At 38.9% G+C, this 21,099-nt stretch overlaps 1 protein-coding gene across 1 annotated transcript in view; it reads left to right on the forward strand.

Annotated features, from left to right (window-relative positions):
* The window catches only part of LOC124722234 (ATP-dependent DNA helicase Q5-like), a 161,310-nt gene that overhangs the window by 90,577 nt on the left and 49,634 nt on the right, over positions 1-21,099 (forward strand). Inside the window, exons 5-7 of the mRNA XM_047247426.1 lie at positions 6,363-6,539; positions 6,716-6,895; positions 7,083-7,188. Coding sequence (XP_047103382.1) covers positions 6,363-6,539; positions 6,716-6,895; positions 7,083-7,188 — 463 coding nt within the window. The remainder of the gene's footprint in view (positions 1-6,362; positions 6,540-6,715; positions 6,896-7,082; positions 7,189-21,099) is intronic.

The raw sequence follows: 21,099 nt of genomic DNA on the forward strand, positions 1-21,099 counted from the left end.
AAAAAATTCGTTTTTCATATTATGAGCATTGTCCTGCCACCTACTGCGAGGTACTCCATATCAGCAACCTCAGTAGTCATTAGGCATCATGTGAGAGCAGAATGAGTGCTTCACGGAGCTCATGGACTTCAAACATGGTCAGGTGTTTGGGTATCACTTATGTCATACGTCTGTATGTGACATTTTCACACTTCTAACCATCCCTAGTTCCACTATTTCTGATGTGATAATGAAGTGGAAATGCAAAGGAACACGTAAAGCACAAAAGCATGCAGGCTGACCTCATCTGTTGAATGACAGAGACCGCCAACCTTGAAGAGGGTCATTATGTGTAATAGGCAGACATCTATCCAGACCATTACACAGGAATTCCAAACTGTATCAGGATTCACTGCAAGTACTATGGCAGTTAGGTGGGAGATGAAAAAACTTGGATTTCATGGTCGAGCAGCTGCTCATAAGCCACACATCACACCGGTAAATGCCAAATGACACCTCGCATGGTGTAAGGAGCGTAAACAATGGACAATTGAACAGTGGAAGAACATTGTGTGGAGTGACAAATCACGGTACACAATGTGGATATCTGATGGCATGGTAAGGGTATGGTGAATGCCTGGTCAATGTCATCTGCTAGCATGTGTAGTGTCAACAGTAAAATTCAGAGGCAGTGGTATTATGGTGTGATCGTGTTTTTCATTGAGGGGGCTTGCACCCCTTGTTATTTTGCATGGCACTATCACAGCACAGGCCTACTTTGATGTTCTAAGCACCTTACTGTTGAAGAGCAATCCGGAGATGGCAATTGCATCTTTCAACATGATCGGGCACCTGTTCATAATGTGGTGGAATGGTTACACGACAATACCATCCCTGTAATGGAGTGGCCTTCACGGAGTCCTGACCTGAATTCTATAAAACACCTTTGAGATGTTTTGGAACACTGATTTCATGCCAGGCCTCACCGACCGAAATCGATACCCGTCCTCAGTGCAGCACTCCATGAAGAATGGGCTGCCATTCCCCAAGAAACCTTCCAGCACCTGATTGAACATATGCCTGCGAGAGTGGAAGCTCAGGGCTCTGTGTTTGCCAAACATAAAATATGCAGATGTACACCACTCCCTTTGAGTCTTTGAAGTTACGGTGTACAAAAATAATTATTTTCAAAATCATCCTGTACTTCTTCTAATATGAATTACTTTTGGAAGAACTTATTTCATCTTTACATTAGTCATGCACATTGAAAAATATAAATTTTGCTTGGAATATGTTATTGATTTTAAATAATTTTTAGTTATGTAGCTGCTACTCTGTTTTACATTACACAAACACACAACTAGATTCCCTTTGTATTATTAGTAGTTTTGTCACTCTCTGAAGCAAATAATCACTTTCATCTCAGAGTTGAAGACTACAAGTCCCACAGAGTCTTCTTTCTAAAAGTGCTTTATATACACTACTGACCATTAAAATTGCTGCACCAAGAAGAAATGCAGTTGATAAACGGGTACTCATTGGACAAGTACATTATACTAGAACTGACATGTGCTTACATTTTCACGCAATTTGGGTGCATAGATCCTGAGAAATCAGTAACCAGAACAACCACCTCTGGCCGTAATAACGGTCTGGGCATTGAGTCAAACAGAGCTTGGATGGCATGTACAGGTACAGCTGCCCATGCAGCTACCACAGTTCATCAAGAGTGGTGACTGGCATATTGCAATGAGCCAGTTGCTCGGCCACCATTGACCAGACGTTTTCAGTTGGTGAGAGATCTGGAGAATGTGCTGTCCAGGGCAGCAGTCGAACATTTTCTGTATCCAGAAAGGCCCGTACAGGACCTGCAACATGCGGTCGTGCATTATCCTGCTGAAATGTAGGGTTTCGCAGGGATTGAATGAAAGGTAGATCCACGGGTCGTAACACATCTGACATGTAATGTCCACTGTTCAAAGTGCCGTCAATGCGAACAAGAGGTGACCGAGATGTGTAACCAATGGCACCCCATACCATCATGTGGGGTGATATGCCTGTGTGGCGATGACGAATACATGCTTCCAATGTGCGTTCACCGCGATGTCACCAAACACAGATGCGACCATCATGATGCTGTAAACAGAACCTGGATTCATCTGAAAAAATGACGTTTTCCCATTCGTGCACCCAGGTTCGTCGTTGAATACACCATCGCAGGCGCTCCTGTCTGTGATGCAGCGTCAAGGGGTAACTGCAGCCACGGTCTCTGACTCAGGGATCGAGACATGGCTGCATGATCCATTACAGCCATGCAGATAAGATGCCCATCATCTCGACTGCTAGTGGTACGAGGCTGTTGGGATCCAGCATGGCATTCCGTATTACCCTCCTGAACCTACCGATTCTATATTCTGCTAACAGTCATTGGATCTTGACCACCGTGAGCAGCAATGTCGCGATACGATAAACCACAATCACGATAAGCTACAATCCGACCTTTATCAAAGTCGGAAATGTGATGGTATGCATTTCTTCTCCTTACACGAGGCATCACAACGACGTTTCACCAGGGAATGCTGGTCAACTGCTGTTTGTGTATGAGAAATCGGTAGGAAACTTTCCTCATGTCAGCATGTTGTAGGTGTCACCACCGGTGCCAACCTTGTGTGATTGCTCTGAAAAGCTAATCATTTGCATATCACAGCATCTTCTTCCTGTCGGTAAAATTTCGTGTCTGTAGCACGTCATCTACATGGTGTAGCAATTTTAATGGCCAGTAGTGTACATATTCAGTTTTCTTTTTGCTGAGCCACGGGCCAAATCACACAAGTAGGTTGTTTCAAACTTGGCTTTGGCACTGGAGATCAGACATGTTTCCCACAGGCAACATATCATCAGCATATAGAAGTGTCCATGATAGTGTCATGTGCAGATCTGATGTGACAGTGTGGAATTGTTCCCTAACCTGCCAAAGTGCAGGATTCTACATCTAAGGTCTCCACCAATTCATTCCAAGTTGGAAAAAATGAGTCACATTGAAGGGTGAATATGTAGAGAATGACATCACCATACCTCAGTTTCACGCAAGTTGATTTTTTTTGGGTTCTAATTGAAACATTATGATTATCCCTGATAAAGATATAGTTGACAAGAAAAAGAAAGGCAAAAACACAAGTTCTGGACACTGCTGTTTAATATTGTTTGTAATCGGGAAGAAGTGGGAACAGTGTCAATTGTACTATGCGCTCCACTCTCGATGTGTGAAGAGGTTGATTCGGGTGCTACTAGGGCTTGGTGTTCTGTTAATAGTGGGTTCTGAAGAGTGAAGTTTCGACTGGCAGAGGAAGTTCTGTGTATTAAATGTCATGTTGAATGCTTGAATCAGAATATGCAGTTAACTTATAGGAGTAGTAGGTGTGATTTTACTTTAATATTTTGGAATTTCCATTATCCTGTCCTGTCAGTGAAAGCTGAGAATAACTTTAGTGTAGCACTAAAGGGGAGAATTACATTCTTGAGCTTTCAACAGTTATATAAAGCATACATGGATACTGATGAAAATATGGACAGGATTTCTACTGGTACTATGGGCTGACTGTCTGGACTATCAGTTGTTCAGTATGTTGATATTGTTTTAATGTCATGAGTTGTGTGGTTGCACATTTCAAATTCACAAAAAACAATCAGAAGTTATCAGTCAGAAATGCCAATGATGAGTATATCTGAGCAGAAGAACTCCAAAGTTCTTGAAAAGGCTTCTGCAAGATACTTTATTACTTCTTTTATGACTATTATTATTGTATATTCTTGAAGAAGAATGCTTGCTGCTTATTCCATGGCACTGGTTGGTAATAAGTAATAAAATAGGCAGTGAAAATAAGTTAGAATTTGCCTTTAGTTAAAGACAGTGGTAAATATGTGTAAGTGGAAAGTGGACTGAAGTAATTTTTTTTTTATTAAATTGACTGTGGCATTAGTCCATAATAACCTGATATTTATCTGAACACCAAGCAATTTTGTATGTGGAGTTTAATTTTGTGTCTGAATATTAACAACTGTTATTGCAAATTGTCGTTACTGTAACCTTATTTAAACTGGATAAGTTAAATTCTGTGAACAGATCGTAAACCTGAACAAAATCCTCACCTGACTATTTTCACTTCGCTTTCTCCTGGATCCCTTAATTAACTTGAGACTGTGGCTTCAGCCAATTTCTTATCCATTTTTGTCTGATATAAACTTGTGCTCTTGTCTCTAATGAAGTCACTGTTGATGGGATATTAATTTATAATCTTCCTAGTTTGTTTTTGTCTGAGTCACTTCTCAAAATCCAGTTGTATTAGGCTTGGTCAGACAGAAAGGCTTGGTCAGACAGAAAGCTCCCTGCATGAATCAAATTCTCTTTTGGTAACTTTGTATAGGACTTCCATTTTTCCTATCAGTTATCTTAAAATCACAGTAATGGAATACTTAGCATTTGGCAGTGGCAAGACTCAACTGAACTATATGATAACCAACCAAAACACTAAGCTCTGCCAGTCCAAAGGATTTAATAGTTCTCTCTAAGCAATTGACAGCAATAATGCACAGAAAAATGACATTCTCTGAGAACATTCACCTTCCAATTTCAAGATAGGGCCTAACACAATTTTTGCCAATAACACAGTTGAAAATAACAAAATTAAAATTCTCATACTGGAGGAAAATCAATGTAACAGCAAATGTGATCAAAATAATGTTTAAAATTACTGGGTATAGAAGGCAAAATAAAGGTAATTTTGTACTTGGAATCAGTTTTGGACAGGGTCAGTTAGTGTATTGGTATTAGGCTCATTGTTTAACATTGACAAAACGGGTGTTTCATTTGCTTCATAACTACTTATCTGAAAAGTTCAAATTGGAATGAGACACTTTTTGGGTGATGTAATCTCACTGTATTGAAAACCATTAGAATACTGAAAACTGGACAAGCTGCTACAGTCAAATGAAACATTATCTATACACTCACACCTAGCAAAGTAGTGCATCAGAATCAGTATGCAAGCCATTTCGGTTCACATCCTTTTTCCACTTCATTGTATGATGACTCCCCTGACACACACCACTTGTCCCATGACCCTCCATCCTCTACTGTCACCTCTCCTTGTGACCTCTAGTCCCATCCCAACTGCTAGATACTTCCTGCTTAAAAGCTCACCCATCGCCCAGTGTTGCGCTCCAGTGGCAAAAATTGGAGTCAACTGGGTGCATCTTTCAAATATATTGTTCCTTTTCAACACTATCATTGTTTCTATTGGGTCAGTGAGTATTGCTGACACACAAGTTATAAAGAGAACTTGGCTGGCAAGTCCTCCAGAAAATATTTTGAAATAATAAATGTAATGGTATTTAAGTGGTATATCAATATGTTTTTGTAATAGTGAAAAGAAAAGGAGAACATTTGATGGGTGCTTTCAAAACAGATACAGAGGGAGGTGGAAGGCCTTGCAAGAGCTATCAAATTTATGTGGATGACTCTCCAATTTGCATTAATTGTATGGTAATAGGCAATGGCATGATAAACCTTGGGGCAGTGGACTTGCATAAATGGTAGTAGGATGAAGGATGCTGCAACAAGAAGATTATAATGAAAAGATTAAATGAGAGTTCAGGTAAACTCTCACTTTCATAGTTTCATTGAAGTCATCTGTTTAGCCTGACTCTATAAAGATTAGTTTTATTGCTCATAAAGTGGTTCCCTTTATTCCTGGCCTAACATTTTGCTTTAAATATTCAGAACTATTATTGTATAAGTAGAATATAAAGAATTAATATTTGTGGAAAGTGTGATACGTTCACAACAAGCTAGTTTTCAAACATCTGCACAGTTTGTTAATAGAGCTACCCAGCATGAAGTAGAGTGTGCACTGTTCTCCAGGGAGGAGAGGAAATCTCATATCTCTACTGTATGCTGAAATAAGTAGCGATGAAGAAACCAGCTCTAAAATTCTATGCAGACACTAACTTCTGATGTGCAAACAAGTGCAGAAAAAAAGAGAGTGCACCTATAGAAACATAATTGCTGTTAAGATTGTAACTACAAATGCGTGTCAACTGAAGAAAAAGAAAAATTGTGTCAGGGGAAATCAAAAATTGTAATGCACAAGGGATCCCACAAGTACTACTACAACTGAACCTGAACAGTTTCAGCAGTCATGAAGTAACTTAAAATTTTGGACACCGTGTATTTGTGTGTTTGTTTTCAGGAGATTCAGTTTAAATCATCTGCTTGGATTAGTTTTGTCCACTATTTTTGGTCTACTTTTGCTACTTATGCTGAATTAAACTTTATGTAACATACATAAATAACTTATGATATCTGTATGTTTTTTATGTTATAGGAAATAATTGACACCCTATACAATAGAAGTAAACTGTCATACATTGTGATTGATGAGGCACATTGTGTATATGAATGGGGTCTGGGTTTCCGGCCCGATTACATGAATCTCGGAAAGCTACGTGCAATGTATCCCGACATTCCATGTATTGCTCTGACAGCAACTGCTACTGATCAGGTACGTATATGAGAATGCAAACTGTAATCCGATAAATTTTCTTGGGGAAAAAGGCAATCTTTAACTAAAGACCTTAATGAGTGTGTTTAATGAGATCATCTATTGTATATAGCTCATTTCCCATTTCAAAATACAGAAAAAGTCTGCACATTAACATAAATGATTGTATTTTACAGGAAATGGCAGCAATCACTTCATTTCTTAATCTTCGCAGACCAGTAGCAGTATTCAGAATGCCATGCTTCAGGTCAAATATATTTCTGGAAGTTGTTTCCAGAAAAAAAGCAAATGTGTATGAAGACGTAAAGAAATTCATTTCTGTTAGTTTAGCTGAGAGTTATACTCTTAATAAGAAGGTAAGGAACAAAGTATAGACTTTATTATTGGATTTTTGCTGTTTGTTGATTTTTTTTTTATTTAAAAAAAAAAGAACCATTTTTCTCAGGTGCTAGGCTGCAATTGAATCATTTTTGCACTAAAATGAGAATTTGTTCTATTGATATTTACTATCTGTTTTCCATTTTAATACTACACACATAACAGACTTCTGATGGGTGTGGTATTATCTACTGTCTGAGGCGTCGAACTACAGAGACAGTGGCTTCAGTCCTCAGAGGTATGGGTGTGTCTTGTTCTGCATATCATGCAGGTTAGTTCATTTTATAAGCTGTCTGTAAGCTTCTATACTATTTCTATTTACTTTTTATTTTATTACAAGTTCCATTGATTCCAATAACAGCAGAGTCACTAGGACATGAAAACAGTCAGTTATTTGGACAAAAAATTTACAAAAATATTGTACAACAAAACATACACTGAGGAGAAATTCATGTGAGTCCTCACATTAGCTGACGTTGCATGTTGATACATGGAAATAAATACAGTATATTTTACTACAAAACATAAAGAGTATGTTGAAGTGTACTCTTCATGGAACATCCCAATACTACATGCAAACTGAAGTTACATTTGGATACATGAAAGTAAATATGACATATTTTACTTCAAAATATAAAGTATATGTTTAATCATGCTCATTTAAGGTAAAAAATTAACTAGCTGAGTAAAATGGGTATTCCTTAAAATTTCTCATGAATTTCAATGTTTCAAGAGATAGGCTTTTAATGTCTCTTGGTGGGCCACTGAAAGCTTTCACATATGAGTAATTTAATCCCTTCTGCATAAGGCTGAATTTGTTTGGTAGCTGTGAAAGTCCTTTTCAGTTGGTTTTGATGAGAGACTGGTTTTTACTAATGAAATGTATGAGGGAATAGACATGTCATTGTGAAAATCTGTAGTTTCTGGGACAGATTCCTGCAAGAGTGTCTCAGATGGATACCACTCATAATGCAGGTTTCTCTCATCCGAACAATATTAGCCAGTCTGGATTATCAAGAGTAATTCAGTAATGCTTTATTGAGAATCTAAAAGTTTTCTTTCACATTTGTAGCTGTGACCTGCTACAGATATGAGGTACCACAATGCCTACATGCCTAGAAGAACTGTGGCATCAGCATCAGGCCACCACTTTCTGTACTTTGCTGCATAAACCAGCTGCATGCACCACCACAGCCAATCAATAGGAGCTATATGAATGAGGTCATGTGGTGGTTGCTGGCAGTGCCTTGTGGAGCAGAGGCCAGTCGAGTCTCTCTCAGAGATTCCAACATTCAGCCCGTGCAGATGGATTCTCACTGTCTGCCCATTTCTGCTCTCCTGGACCGCCTCCTTCTAGTTCAAATGTGAACCACCTTCTGTCCCTCTTCCCATACCTATATTCATCTATTACCCAGACTGCTGGACGCCCTCACAGTCAGGCCTTGACAAGCCCTTATCTTACCCATATTTCCAGAATATAGTCAAAGCTTACTTAATCTTACTCTTTTATCTCGAAACTCTCTGTTCTGACACCCTACTCTCCCATTGTGACTAGGACATTACTTCTGACACCTGTACAATACATAGATATCCCCATTTGACTCTCCTGATTTAGATTTTCATGGTTTTTCATAAATAATTTCATGTGAGCCTTGGTATAATAGATGGTCTAGTTACACTCTGCCATTGTCCACCAAAGCTAATAATGTATCTCTAATGAAATTGATATTGATATGCTATTGTGGGAGCACGCAGACAAATAGTTGCATGTACACAGTACAGGGGCAGCGGCAAAGACTCTAGTGTGCACATAATCATTTACTCTTTGCTTTGTGTTTGTTTTGTCTTAGTTGTTCTATGTCAATGTCTGGCTCGGTGGCTGCAAAGTGGTGACCCCAAAGTCGAAAGAACATGTATGGCAAGAGGCAGAGGAGAAGGACAACGAAGGTACACTACAACATATGCCAAACGGCAGAAGCTCTACAGCACGATCAGTACACTGGTAGGGTACGTTGTGCGGTCAGGTTCAGGAGTTATGGAATGATGTTCAACACCACGAAATGGATTCAGCGGAGCAGGACAGTGATATTACCAGGACAAAATCCGCGGCCGGAACACGTATACGAGAGGAGGATCGCTGGGACAATGCATGAAAGTACACCCACCGCCTTTCCTGGCCGATAAACTGGAACTTTGGTTCTCCATGTTAGGACTGGTATTCATGCATGATCGGGTAACTGACAACGGGGAAAAGTTCATGATAGCGGCAAACAGTCTGCATGCCAGGGCAGCGATATTGGTTGGAGAGATAATTAGACAGCCACCGGAAACCCAGCAATATACAACATTGAAGGGCTTTTTAATAAACCGTCTTACTAAACCGCTAGGTCAAAGAAGCTGCCAGGTGTTGTGAGGTGAACATAGAGGTGACAGAACTCCCTCTGAATACTGGAGGGATTTGCGTGGAATCATGACGGAAAATGAATTTTCGAACATTACACTTCATTCCATTTGGGCAGCACAGCTTCTGTCTGCAGTAAGAGCAGCTGTGGCAGCGAATGATGGATACAATATACAAACACTACCCCAACTTGCCGACAGGGTTCATGCAATGCTTGAACCAACAAAGTCTCTCAGTATAGCAAAGGTGGAGGCAACAACGGAAGAATACGAAGCGGCAGCGATTAATAAGCAGCGATGCACTATTACTGGTACACAACTTCAAAAACTCATGGAGCAGCTAGACGGGATGCAGAGGCAGATGGAGGCATTGAGAGCTACTGGTTCGGAGGTCCTGCCGACACATAAGGACAGCGGAGATGCTGAGAAGAAGCAGTTGTGTTGGTATCATCGACGATTTGGGGAGCGAGCCTCAAAGTGCATTCTACCATGCAGTCACACTTGCCGCATAAATAACATGGAGACTGTAAGTACAGATGTTTCTTTATTAATGGTATCTCTGTGACTTTATGTTCGGGATGTGACGACTTCGTATTATTATTTGATAGACACGGGGTCTGATGTCAGTACGTGGCCAAAGGGGAAATGTACTTCCCTCAGTGACAGCACATCATTTTGCCTCAAGGCTGCAAATAAACAGCCCATAATGACGTATGACAGTTGTGTCAAAGAAGTGAATTTAGGACCTAGTATTATTTGTCATTGGACTTTTGTCATTGCATATGTGGCAGAGTGCATATTAGGAGCAGATTTTCTATATGCATTCGGTATGGCAGTGGACATTCAGTTATCACAGCTTAGAAGGGGCAAAGAGGTGATGCATGGTCATGTAGGAATGATCACAGAGAAGGTACATGGTTCGGTTGGAGTGACAGAAGTATGCTGCCTTAGAGAACCGTCAGTGCAGCCGATAGCCAGGGTGGCCCATCATACAGTTCACCCCATAAACACCGTGCCAGGGCCTCCGGTCTCCCTCAGACTGAGAAGGTTGGCCCCAGACAGATTTGCAGACACAAAAACTGAGTTTGAAGAGATGTTGGAAATGGGAGTGACACGAAGATCTGATAGTGCATGGGCCTCGCCTTTACGTTTAGTGTGGAAGAAAGATGGAAGTTGGAGACCTTGTGGTGATTATAGGTTGTTGAATGCCTGTACGATACCTGATCGGTATCCAGTTCCTAACATTCACAACTTTAGAAATAAATTGGCTGGAGCTGAATGTTTCAGTGTAGTCGACTGTAAAAAAGCATACCACCAAATACCGGTGGCTGACAGTGACATACCAAAGACAGCAGTCACTACGCCTTTCGGTCTTTTCGAGTTTTTACGCATGCCATTTGGTTTAAAAAACACTGCACAGACATGGAAACATTTCATCGATGAGGTGCTGCAAGGGCTAGATTTCACTTTCGCATATTTAGACGATATACTGGTGTTCTCAGCAACAGCAGCCCTGCATGAAGAGCACCTCTGGACAGTTTTCGAGACGCTACGTACTTATGGTGTAGTGGTGAATGATACCAAATGCAGTTTGCGTAAAGATCGGGTGACTTACCTGGGTCACACAGTCTCAGCAGCTGGCATCCGTCCTTTGGAGGAGAAGGTGGACGTTATACAGCAGATGCCTCGCCCATTAGATTTGCAACAGTTGCGGAGGTTCCTAGATGTTTTAAATTTTTACTGCAAACATCTGCCAGGGGCTGCGGCTCTACAAGCACCACTCACAGAGGCTTTGGCGGGCACAAACACCGGGAAAAATCAGAAGCCACAATGGACAGCAAGCATGTAGCGCGTGTTCGAGCGGATCAAAGAAAGCCTAAAGCAAGCGGTTTTACTAGCTCACCCAGAGAAAGATGTGAAGCTAGCTATTGTTGTTGACGCAAGTCAGGTGGTGTTGCATCGGTGGACTGCTGGTCACTGGCAGCCTTTAGGATTCTTCTCCATGAAACTCACAGACCCACAGCGGAATTCGAGTGCGTATGATAGAGGGCTGCTGGCTGCTTATGAAGCCATCAGGTATTTCCAGCCTTACGTGGAAGCCAGACCATTTACATTGTTTACAGATCACAAACCGCTCACTATTTGCATTCTGCAAGTGTACGGATACTTTGTCACATAAACAATTCAGGCTACTGGAATATATAACGCAGTTCACTACTGATTTACGACATATTAATGGGGCAGAGAATATGGTGGCAGATTACTTCTCACGAGTTGTGGCAATAAAGTATTCAGTGAACTATGCTACAATGGTGAGAGAGCAGAAGGATGGTGCACAACTGCAAGTTTTTTGGCAGAGCACGTCCACCGGGCTGAAGTTAAAAAAAACTGTGTCCGGAAGGTGAGACAACACAGTTATGGTGTGATACCTCACAGGGACGGCCTAGACCTTTTGTGCCAGAGAGTTTGCACTGGGAAGTATTTGAAGGGTTACATGATTTGGCTCATCCAGGACCCCGAGCGAGTGTAAAATTAATGGCAGAGCATTTTGTGTGGCCAGGAATTAAGAGAGACTGTTGGAAGTGGGCGCAGACGTGTCTGGATTGTCAGCAATGTAAAGTGGGACACCAGAGCTAATGATGTATCTCTAATGAAACTGATATTGATATGCTATTAAAAACTTCAAATTTTCCTTTTTCTCCAGTTTTGCAAGAAGTTTGTTATACAGGGTGTAAACAATGATGGTTTACAATGTACCACATTGTTGCAGAGGAAGTCAGGATGAACATTATTATATAGGGTACTTGTGGTCTGCCACATAGGGAAAGTACATCAGATTGGTCTACAAAAACGACCTAAATTTCATCGCGTGCACTTCGCACTAGATTTTTCTGTTCTCATGCTCTCTAAGCGCTAACAATTACTGCCAGAGAATCAATGAATAAAGCATTTTTGTAAGAAAATTTATTGCAGTTTAATTTTGAACGGGAATAAATTTTTGTATGAAAGTGATCTTCAAATGGGCCACATAACCACCCCCACACTCAACCACAAATGGTCAGGATTTTTAGTATGTGGTTCATGGCATTCCCTCCTATCACTGTACAAAAATGTGAGACTACACAAATTGTTTCCTGTACACAACCTTTATGGTGTTCATTGACTGGTCTTTATTATGTCACCAGCTTAATTGTGCACTTCTCTCTCTCTCTCTCTCTCTCTCTCTCTCTCTCTCTCTCTCTCTCTTTCTCTCTATCTGAACAGGCCACAGAAGGCCCAACAGTACCTACCGACTGCTGTGTCATCCTCAGCTAATAGACGTCACTGGATGTGGATATGGAGGAGCATATGGTCAGCACATCACTCTCCCTGCCATAATCTGTTTTTTGACAGGCACCATTATTTCTCAGTCAAGTAGCTCTTCAGTTGACCTCACGAGGGCTAAGTATACCCCACTTGCCAACATCTTTCATTTCATCTTCACCTACTTCTTTTTCATTTTGTATAATATTTTCCATAAGTTTGTTTAGCTTATTGTCCTCAAGTCTGTTTAGCTTATGTGGACCCTCTATGTATTTCATCCAACTTTCTGCTTTCCCTTCTTTTGTTAGTACTCGCCTGTCATCTTAATGTTCATACAGCTGCTTCTGTTTTTCCAAAGATCTCTTTATTTTTCTTATACACAGCATCTATCTTTCCCCTAGTGACAAATGTTTGTACACTCTTACATTGGTACTGTAGTCCTTCTTGCTTAGCGAGTTTGCATTTGTGTCGGACCCATTTTTTAGCTGTCTTTGTTCTCTTTCAGTTGCTTCATTTGCTACATTTTTATGTTTCCTCCTTTTGTCAGTTAAATTCAGTGTCACCTAAGAATATCTACTTGGCCTTTTATTCTCACATATGTGATCCTCTTCTGCCTTTACTATTTCATCTCCCAAAACTATCAATTGATCTTCTCTTGTATTGTTTTCCCCTCTTTCAATCTATTGTGCTTAATGCTCCCTCTGAAATTCTCATCAATCTCTTGTTCTTTCAACTTGTCCAGGTCCCATATCCTTAATTTCCTACTGTTTTGCAATTTCTTCAGTTTTAATCTGTTGTTCAAAAATTATGCTCATAGTCCACATCTGTCCCTGTAAATATCTTACAGTTTAAACTCTGGTTTCATGATGTCTGTCTTATCACTGTATAATTAGTTTGAAACCTCATTGTCCCTGTATCTCTTCCACATACACAACACGCTGTCACAATTTATAAACCAAGTGTCAGCGATGATTAAATAATACCCTTTGCAGAATTGTACCAGGTGGCTTCCTTTTTCATTTCTTACCCCAATATTTTTCTATTATTTCTCCTGCTCTGTCTTTCCCTATTGCTGAATTCGAGTTACTCATCACAATAAAACTTTATATCCCTGAATAATCTGAATAATTTTCTTTATCTCATCATACATTCCTTCAATATCTTCTTTGTCTGTGGAGCTAGTGGGCATACAAACTCATAGTACTGTGGTGGGTGTTTGCTTCATATCTGTTTGGCTACAGTAATGTATTCACTTTTCTGTTCACAGTAGTTTACCCACATTACTATTTTCTTATTTATTATTAGGCCTACTTCTGCATTACTCCTATTTGATTCTGTGTTTAAACCCTGTACAGATCTGACCAGAAGCCTGTTCTTCAGGCCATTGCATTTGACTAATTCCCACTATATCTAACTTCAATCTATCCATTCCCCTTTTTAAATTCTCAAACATATATGCCTATCTATGATATCTAACATTCCATGCTACAATCAGTAAAATGCCAGTTTTGTTTTCCCTGATGAGGACGTCCTCCTGATTCATGTTGATTTTTATAGAGGAGGTTTTTGCTCTTCAGTACTGTCATAATGCATGAGCATAAAATGTGCTATAATTGTATGACATATAGACATCAGTGATATAGGCCTACAGTTATGTGCAGTCTTGAGAATGGAAGTGATCTTCAGTTTTTCCCAATTGCTAGGTACCCTTGGCTGCTCCAGGGATCTATGATAAATGTCTGATAAACAGGGAAATATTTCTTTCACATAATCTCTATAGAACCTCATAGTTATCTCATCTGCTCCAGATGCCATGCCTGTGGTGAGTGACCTTAGTTCATTTATCTCAGTATCTGCCAGTTCTGCATTCATGCAGTGTTTGGAAGATGGAAGACCAAATTCAGTATTTTGGCCATCTCCCTGTCATGTTTTGGCCCTGTATGGTCACCAATTGATGTAATGGATGATTTTAATGCGTTTAGAGACTGAACATACAATCAAAATGTATTAGGATTTTAGTAAGATTTGTTGGTAAAATCTTACATTCAAATTCAATGAATGCTTTTGCATTGATCTCCTTTGTATGTTTTGGTTTATTCAGCATTTGTTTGTCAGCTGTACTTTGACTTTGCTTAAATCTGTGACAATTTCCTTTTGCTTTTGTAAAAAATTTCTAACACAACTATTGAACCACAGTGGGTCTTTCCTATTCTTCACAACCCTCTGCGTGGCACATGCGGCTTAAGGTATATGATAATTTTGAATTTGATCAATTTGTATTCAACATCGTTATCCTTAGAGGTGTACTTTGCAACTTTCTTCCTGTCACTGTTGCTGAGGAAAAACATGTTCATATCTTTCTTAACATTTTTAACTCACTGATGCCTTTCTCTGTTAAGTGATCAAAATGTTTGGGTCTGTTAACTACTAGGTAGTCTAAAACATTGTCCTTATGAGTTGGTTATATAACTATATGCTCAAAGTAGCTTTTAGACAAGCCATTCAGAAGAATCTCAGACAAATCACTGTCTGCGGTGCCAGTTTTAACAAGATTTCCTGTTCTGTAACTGGAAACACTCCTTTTTACAATAGCATGACAAGGAAACTTACTTGCAATATCAAGTACCTTTTTCTATTAGTAATCTGTAAAGATATTCTCAATTTGATGTAAGAGGTGTACATCTGTTAGTGTTGTAACCTTCATTCATACTTTTTCTCACATTAATTCAGTGGAATTAACTTATTGCTTCATGAGGTTTACTGTTTGCAATTAACACACATCCTATGGTTGCTATTCAGTCTTAAACATGTAATTAATTATTACAGTAAGATATTTATCAAATTCAATGTAGTTGTTGCTGCTGATGCCATTAATACTCCCCCACAACTGATGAACATGACTGCAACATATGTATACATTTTGTTTTTATTTGGGGACACATACAACTGTGGAGCACATGAGCATGTAGTGTGCTGCACGCCACCTGAAAATGCTCTCTCCGCTTCCTTCACCACTGTCATCTGTCAGTCATAAAATCTGTCTGTTTTATATATTTTAGGTGTAATGGTGATGATATTAGCAGAATATTTAGAACAATAGTAAAATTCTACTCAGTCACAATGTTATTTTAGCCAAGCTATATTGTTATTACATTTTCAACATTGTGTTTGTTATAAATGGTATGGTATCAATACTAGATGAAACTAGCTAAATCATCATGAACATTTGGTCAGTATAATTTGTACTTGTATTTGTATTTCTTTATTTATCATGTAAATTGTGATTAAATACATAGTTTGTACAAATGATATAGGATAAGTTTGGTATGATAAACTACTTTATACAATTTTATATGTATTGTGATTTACAGAACAACAGTCAATACAAATTAATACTGCTAACATTATTATTAAAACAATAAGATGATAGAAAGAATAGTATAATTATGAATACTTATGTGATCAATTACACTGTACTTTCTTCATGCTCCAAAAACACAGAAACAGAATAGAAGCAGTGGTCAAGCAATTACCCTTTTAGTTTCACTTTAAATTTAAGTAAATTTGGTATCTGTTTCAGAAAGGATGGCATATGGTTATATAAAATAAGCAAGAATGATACCCTCCTCCCTCACAAATGTTTGTGCTTACAGAATTGATATGCAGGTAGTGCTCCTATCCGGTATCATGAGAGTGGAAATCAAAATTATGCTTGATGATATTTTCTTCTTTTAATATGTTTACCCTTATGAAGATTAGTACTACATTGTAGATATATAAACAAGGAAGAGGTAGTATACTGAGACTCTTTAAATACAGGTACATATGGAGTTCCCCCAAAAGATAATTCCATACTTCAGTAGTGAATGGATACTGCCGTAGTACATTGTGACCACTGTTGAACGACTTATATTTTGTGAGAGTATGCTTACAGCATATATAAGTGTATTTAACTTTCGATTTACGTTATTCATGTGTGTCTCGAATTTCATCTTGTCCTAAAGATTTTGTCACATTCGCACATGAGACAGTTTTTGCATCAATGTTAGAAATTGACATTGCTAGGTGGAGCTTCTGTGAAGTATGAAAATTGACTGACACTACATACAAATTTTTATGTATTGTGATTTACAAAACAACAGTCAATACAAGTTGAATACTGCTAACATAATTATAAAAACAATAACATGATAGAAGGAATATGGTAGTGTAGTTAAGAATAATTATGCAATCAATTAAACTGTATTTTTTTGGTGCTCGAAAAACTCAGAAACAGAATAGAAGCAGTGGTCAAGAAATTACCCTTTTCATTTCATTGTAAATTTAAGTAAATTACATATCTGTTTTAGAAAGGATGGCATGTGGTTATATAATATAGTACCAGTACGATACACTCTTCCCCGACAAATGTTGGTGCTTATTGAATTGACATGCAGGTAGTGCTTCTGCCTAGTATCATGAGAATGGAAACCAAAATTATGCTTGAAGATGTTTTCTTCTTGTAATACGCTTACTTTTATGAAGATTAGTACATTATAGGTATACAAACAAGGAAGGGGCAGTGTACTGAGACTCTTTAAATATTGGTCTACATGAGTCTCTGTATTTAGCATGTGTTATTATTCTAACAGTCTTTTTTTGTAGCCTAAATGCTTTTCTGCTACATATGGAGTTCTCCCAAAAGATAATTCCATACGCCAGTAGTGAATGGACACTGTCATGGTACATTGTGACCACTGGTGCACGCTTGTATTTTGTGAGAACATTCTTACAGCATATGTAAGTGTATTTAACTTTTGATTTACATTATTCATGTCTGTCTCCCATTTCAGGTTATCATGGATATATATACCTAAAAATTTTGTCTCATTCGCAGATGAGACAGTTTTTCCATCAATGTTAGAAACTGGAATTGCTGGGTGGAGTTTCTGTGAAGTGTGAAAATTGACTGACATAGTTTTTTTCAGAATTTATTATTAACTTATTTGCACTGAACCATTGTGTTAAATCTTGTATTACATCTGTATCTGTTTTTTGTAGGCTGTCTTCATCATATGACTTAATTAGGATATTACAGCTCTCCTTGCTATCATATATTTTGCAAGCCTCTTCATCTCTGACTAACTACCGTAACATACATATGTCTGAATCTGCTTACTGTATTCATCTCTTGGTGTCTCTCTATGATTTTTTACCCCCTCCCCACACCTCTCCACCACACTTCGTTCCAGTACTAAATTGGTGATCCCTCGATGCCTCAGAATGTGTCCTACCAACTGATCCCTTCTTTTAGTCAAGTTGTACCACAAATTTCTCTTCTCCCCAATTCTGTTCAGTACCTCCTCATTAATTATGTGATATACTCATCTACTCTTCAGCATTCTTCTGTAGCACCACATTTCAAAAGCATCTATTTTCTTCTTATCTAAACTGTTTGTAGTCCATGTTTCACTTCTATACATGACTACACTCCATACAAATACTTTCAGACAGGACTTTCTGACCTAAATCTGTACTCAATGTTAATGAATTTCTCTTCTTCAGAAATGTTTTTCTTGCCATTGCCACTCTACATTTTATATCATCCCTACTTCAACCACCATCTGTTAATTTGCTTCCCAAATAGAAAAACTCATTTACTATCTTAAGGGTCTCAGTTTGTAATCTAATTCCCTCAGCATCACCTGTTTAATTCAACTACATGCCATTACCCTCATTTTGCTTTTGCTGATGTTCAGCTCTTATTTCTCCTTTCTAGATACTGTCCATTCCATTGAACTGCTCTTCCAAGTCCTTTGCTGTCTCTGATAGAATTACAGTGTCATCAGCAAACCTCAAAGTTTTCATTTCTTCTCGCTGGACTTTAATTCCAATTTAAAAAATTTCTTTTGTTTCCTTTACTGCTTGCTCAATATACAGATTGAATAACATTGGGGATAGGTTACAACCCTGTCTCACTCCCTTCTTGACGACTGCTTCCCTTTTGTACCCCTCGACTCTTATAACTGCTATCTGGTTTCTGTACAAATTGTAAATAGCCTTTCGCTCTCTGTATTGTACCCCTGCAACCTTTAGAATTTGAAAGACAATATTCCAGACAACATTGTCAAAAGCTTTCGTTAAGTCTAAAAATGCTATAAACATAGGCTTGCCTTTCCTTAGCCTATCTTCTATGAGAAGATGTATGGTCAGTATTGCATCATATGTTCCTGCATTTCTCCAGGATCCAAACTGATATTCCCTGAGGTTGGCTTCTACCAGTTTTTCCATTCTTCTGTAAGGGATTCATATTAGTATTTTGCAGCCATGACTTATTAAACTGACTGTTCAATAATTTTCACATCTGGTTCTTTTTCTTTTTCTTTCTTTTTTTTCATCACTTGCTATCAGTAGCTCTAAAGCATTGTTGTCTGCTCCCGAGCCTTGTTTCAACTTTTAAGTCTTTCAGCGTTTTGTCAAATTCTTCATGCAGTATTGCATCTCCCTTCTCATCTTCCTCTAGATCCTCTTCCATTCCCATAATATTGCCCTCAAGTACAGGGTGGTTATAATTAAAGTTAAACTTTGAAAACGCTGTAGAAATAACACCACTGGCCAGAATGATGTCAAATTGCGACAGAATATTATCAGAGAAAGGGGAAAACGTATAGCAGAAGAAAAAAATAGTGTGAAAATTGATCAGTTGATGGCGCTGTATGTGTCAGAATATGTAAATGAAGACACTTACCATGCACACGACCCATTGCAGTTGGTATAAACACACCGGGTGCACTGCTTTTCCTCCTTTTGTGTCTGCGGCATTCGCCATGACTGTCTCAATGCAGGATCATACTCGGCTGGTAAAGCTGTATTACAAGAATGATGACTGTGCATACATAGCTCTGCAGAAGTTTTGGACACTGAAGGGTTTGAGAAATGGCATTGGTCCGATGATTACCGGGGGTCTGGAGAAAATGGTTCGGAAGTTCGAAGAGACAGGTTCTTTTGGTGTTCAACCTGGTAGAGGGAGGAAATGATTGATTAGACATCAATGGAAGCAGTGACCACAGCAATGCAGGAGGAGACGAGTGGTGGTGTGCAAACGTGTAGTGCATGGAGAATTGCCCGAACATTGGACATACCTGTGAGCCCAGTGCATAAAATCCTACCAAACATCCTTCTTTGCTATCCATTCAACATTACCCACATGCACAAGTTGCTTCCTGTTGACCTGCCAGCAAGAGAGATCTTTGCTTCAGAATTTCTTTCTCGCATGGAAATGGACAGTGATTGGCTGTGGAAGATTTTGTGGACAGACAAAGTCCACTTCCATCTGACAGGATATGTCAATACACAGAACTGTAGAATACAGGCAATGGAAAATCCACATGCAAATCAACCAGTACCATCCAGAAAAGTTTGCTGTGTGGTGCCAGTTTATGGCATCATTTATCATAGGGCAATATTTTTTCGAAGAGACAGTTACTTCCATTCCTGTTACCTGTACCATCACTGATAAGTGCTATAAGTGTATTTTGCACAACCACATCTTTACAGTTCTCCAACAGTGTGGATAGGATCATTTTAATGCAAGATGGCATGCCTCTGCACATTGCAAATCCAATTAAGCAGCTGCTGAAGTGCTGTATCAGAAATGCTACAATTGTCAGCCACCATTTCCCTACAGCCTCACTGTCCCAAGCACCTTATCTTAATCCGTGTGACTTCTGGGTGTGGGGCTATCTGAAAGATGTTGTGTTCAGTGTTCCAATTGCAAACTTAGCTGCATTGAAAGCTCGCATTGTGCAACACATTTTGAACATGACCCTGGAAACACTTCAATCAGTTGTGGAACATGCTGTTTGTCAATTTCAACTTTTTGCAGAAAATAGTGGACAGCATATTGTACATGTTTTGCGCCATTACATGGAAATTATTAATCCAATTCGATTTTGATTCATGCTTTTTATGTTGTTTTTTTCCTCAGGACAATTAAAAACCAATGTGATTGATACTTTTTATGTGAGTTTTGGCATCAGGACAATTAAAAACTGATTTTTCGCATCTGATGTGATATGACCTTGCCATGGTGGATGGGCTTATGTAACTAACACTGTCACCCCTGTACACCCATGCACACTGAGTAGTAATGTTTGTTTAACATCAAACCTACACCTTAGGCATTGTTGTATGATTCATTTGACATTTGTAGTTGACCACTATTAAATTATGATGCTCACAGTGCCATCTATTGCTATGCTACATTTTGTAACTATTTATTTTTTTCTGCTGTACTTGTTCCTCCTCCTCTGATAATATTCTGTGGCAATTTGACATCATTCTGACCAGTGGTGTTATTTCTACAGCAGTTTGAAAGTTTAACTTTAATTATAATCACCCTTTACATCTCTCTTGTAGAGACACTCTGTATACTCCTTCCACCTTTCTGCTTTCCCTTCTTTGCTTTGTACTGGTTTTCCATCTGAATTCTTTTCTCCAA

The sequence above is a fragment of the Schistocerca piceifrons genome, chromosome X (genome assembly GCF_021461385.2).
Source record: "Schistocerca piceifrons isolate TAMUIC-IGC-003096 chromosome X, iqSchPice1.1, whole genome shotgun sequence".
Lineage (NCBI taxonomy): Eukaryota > Metazoa > Arthropoda > Insecta > Orthoptera > Acrididae > Schistocerca > Schistocerca piceifrons.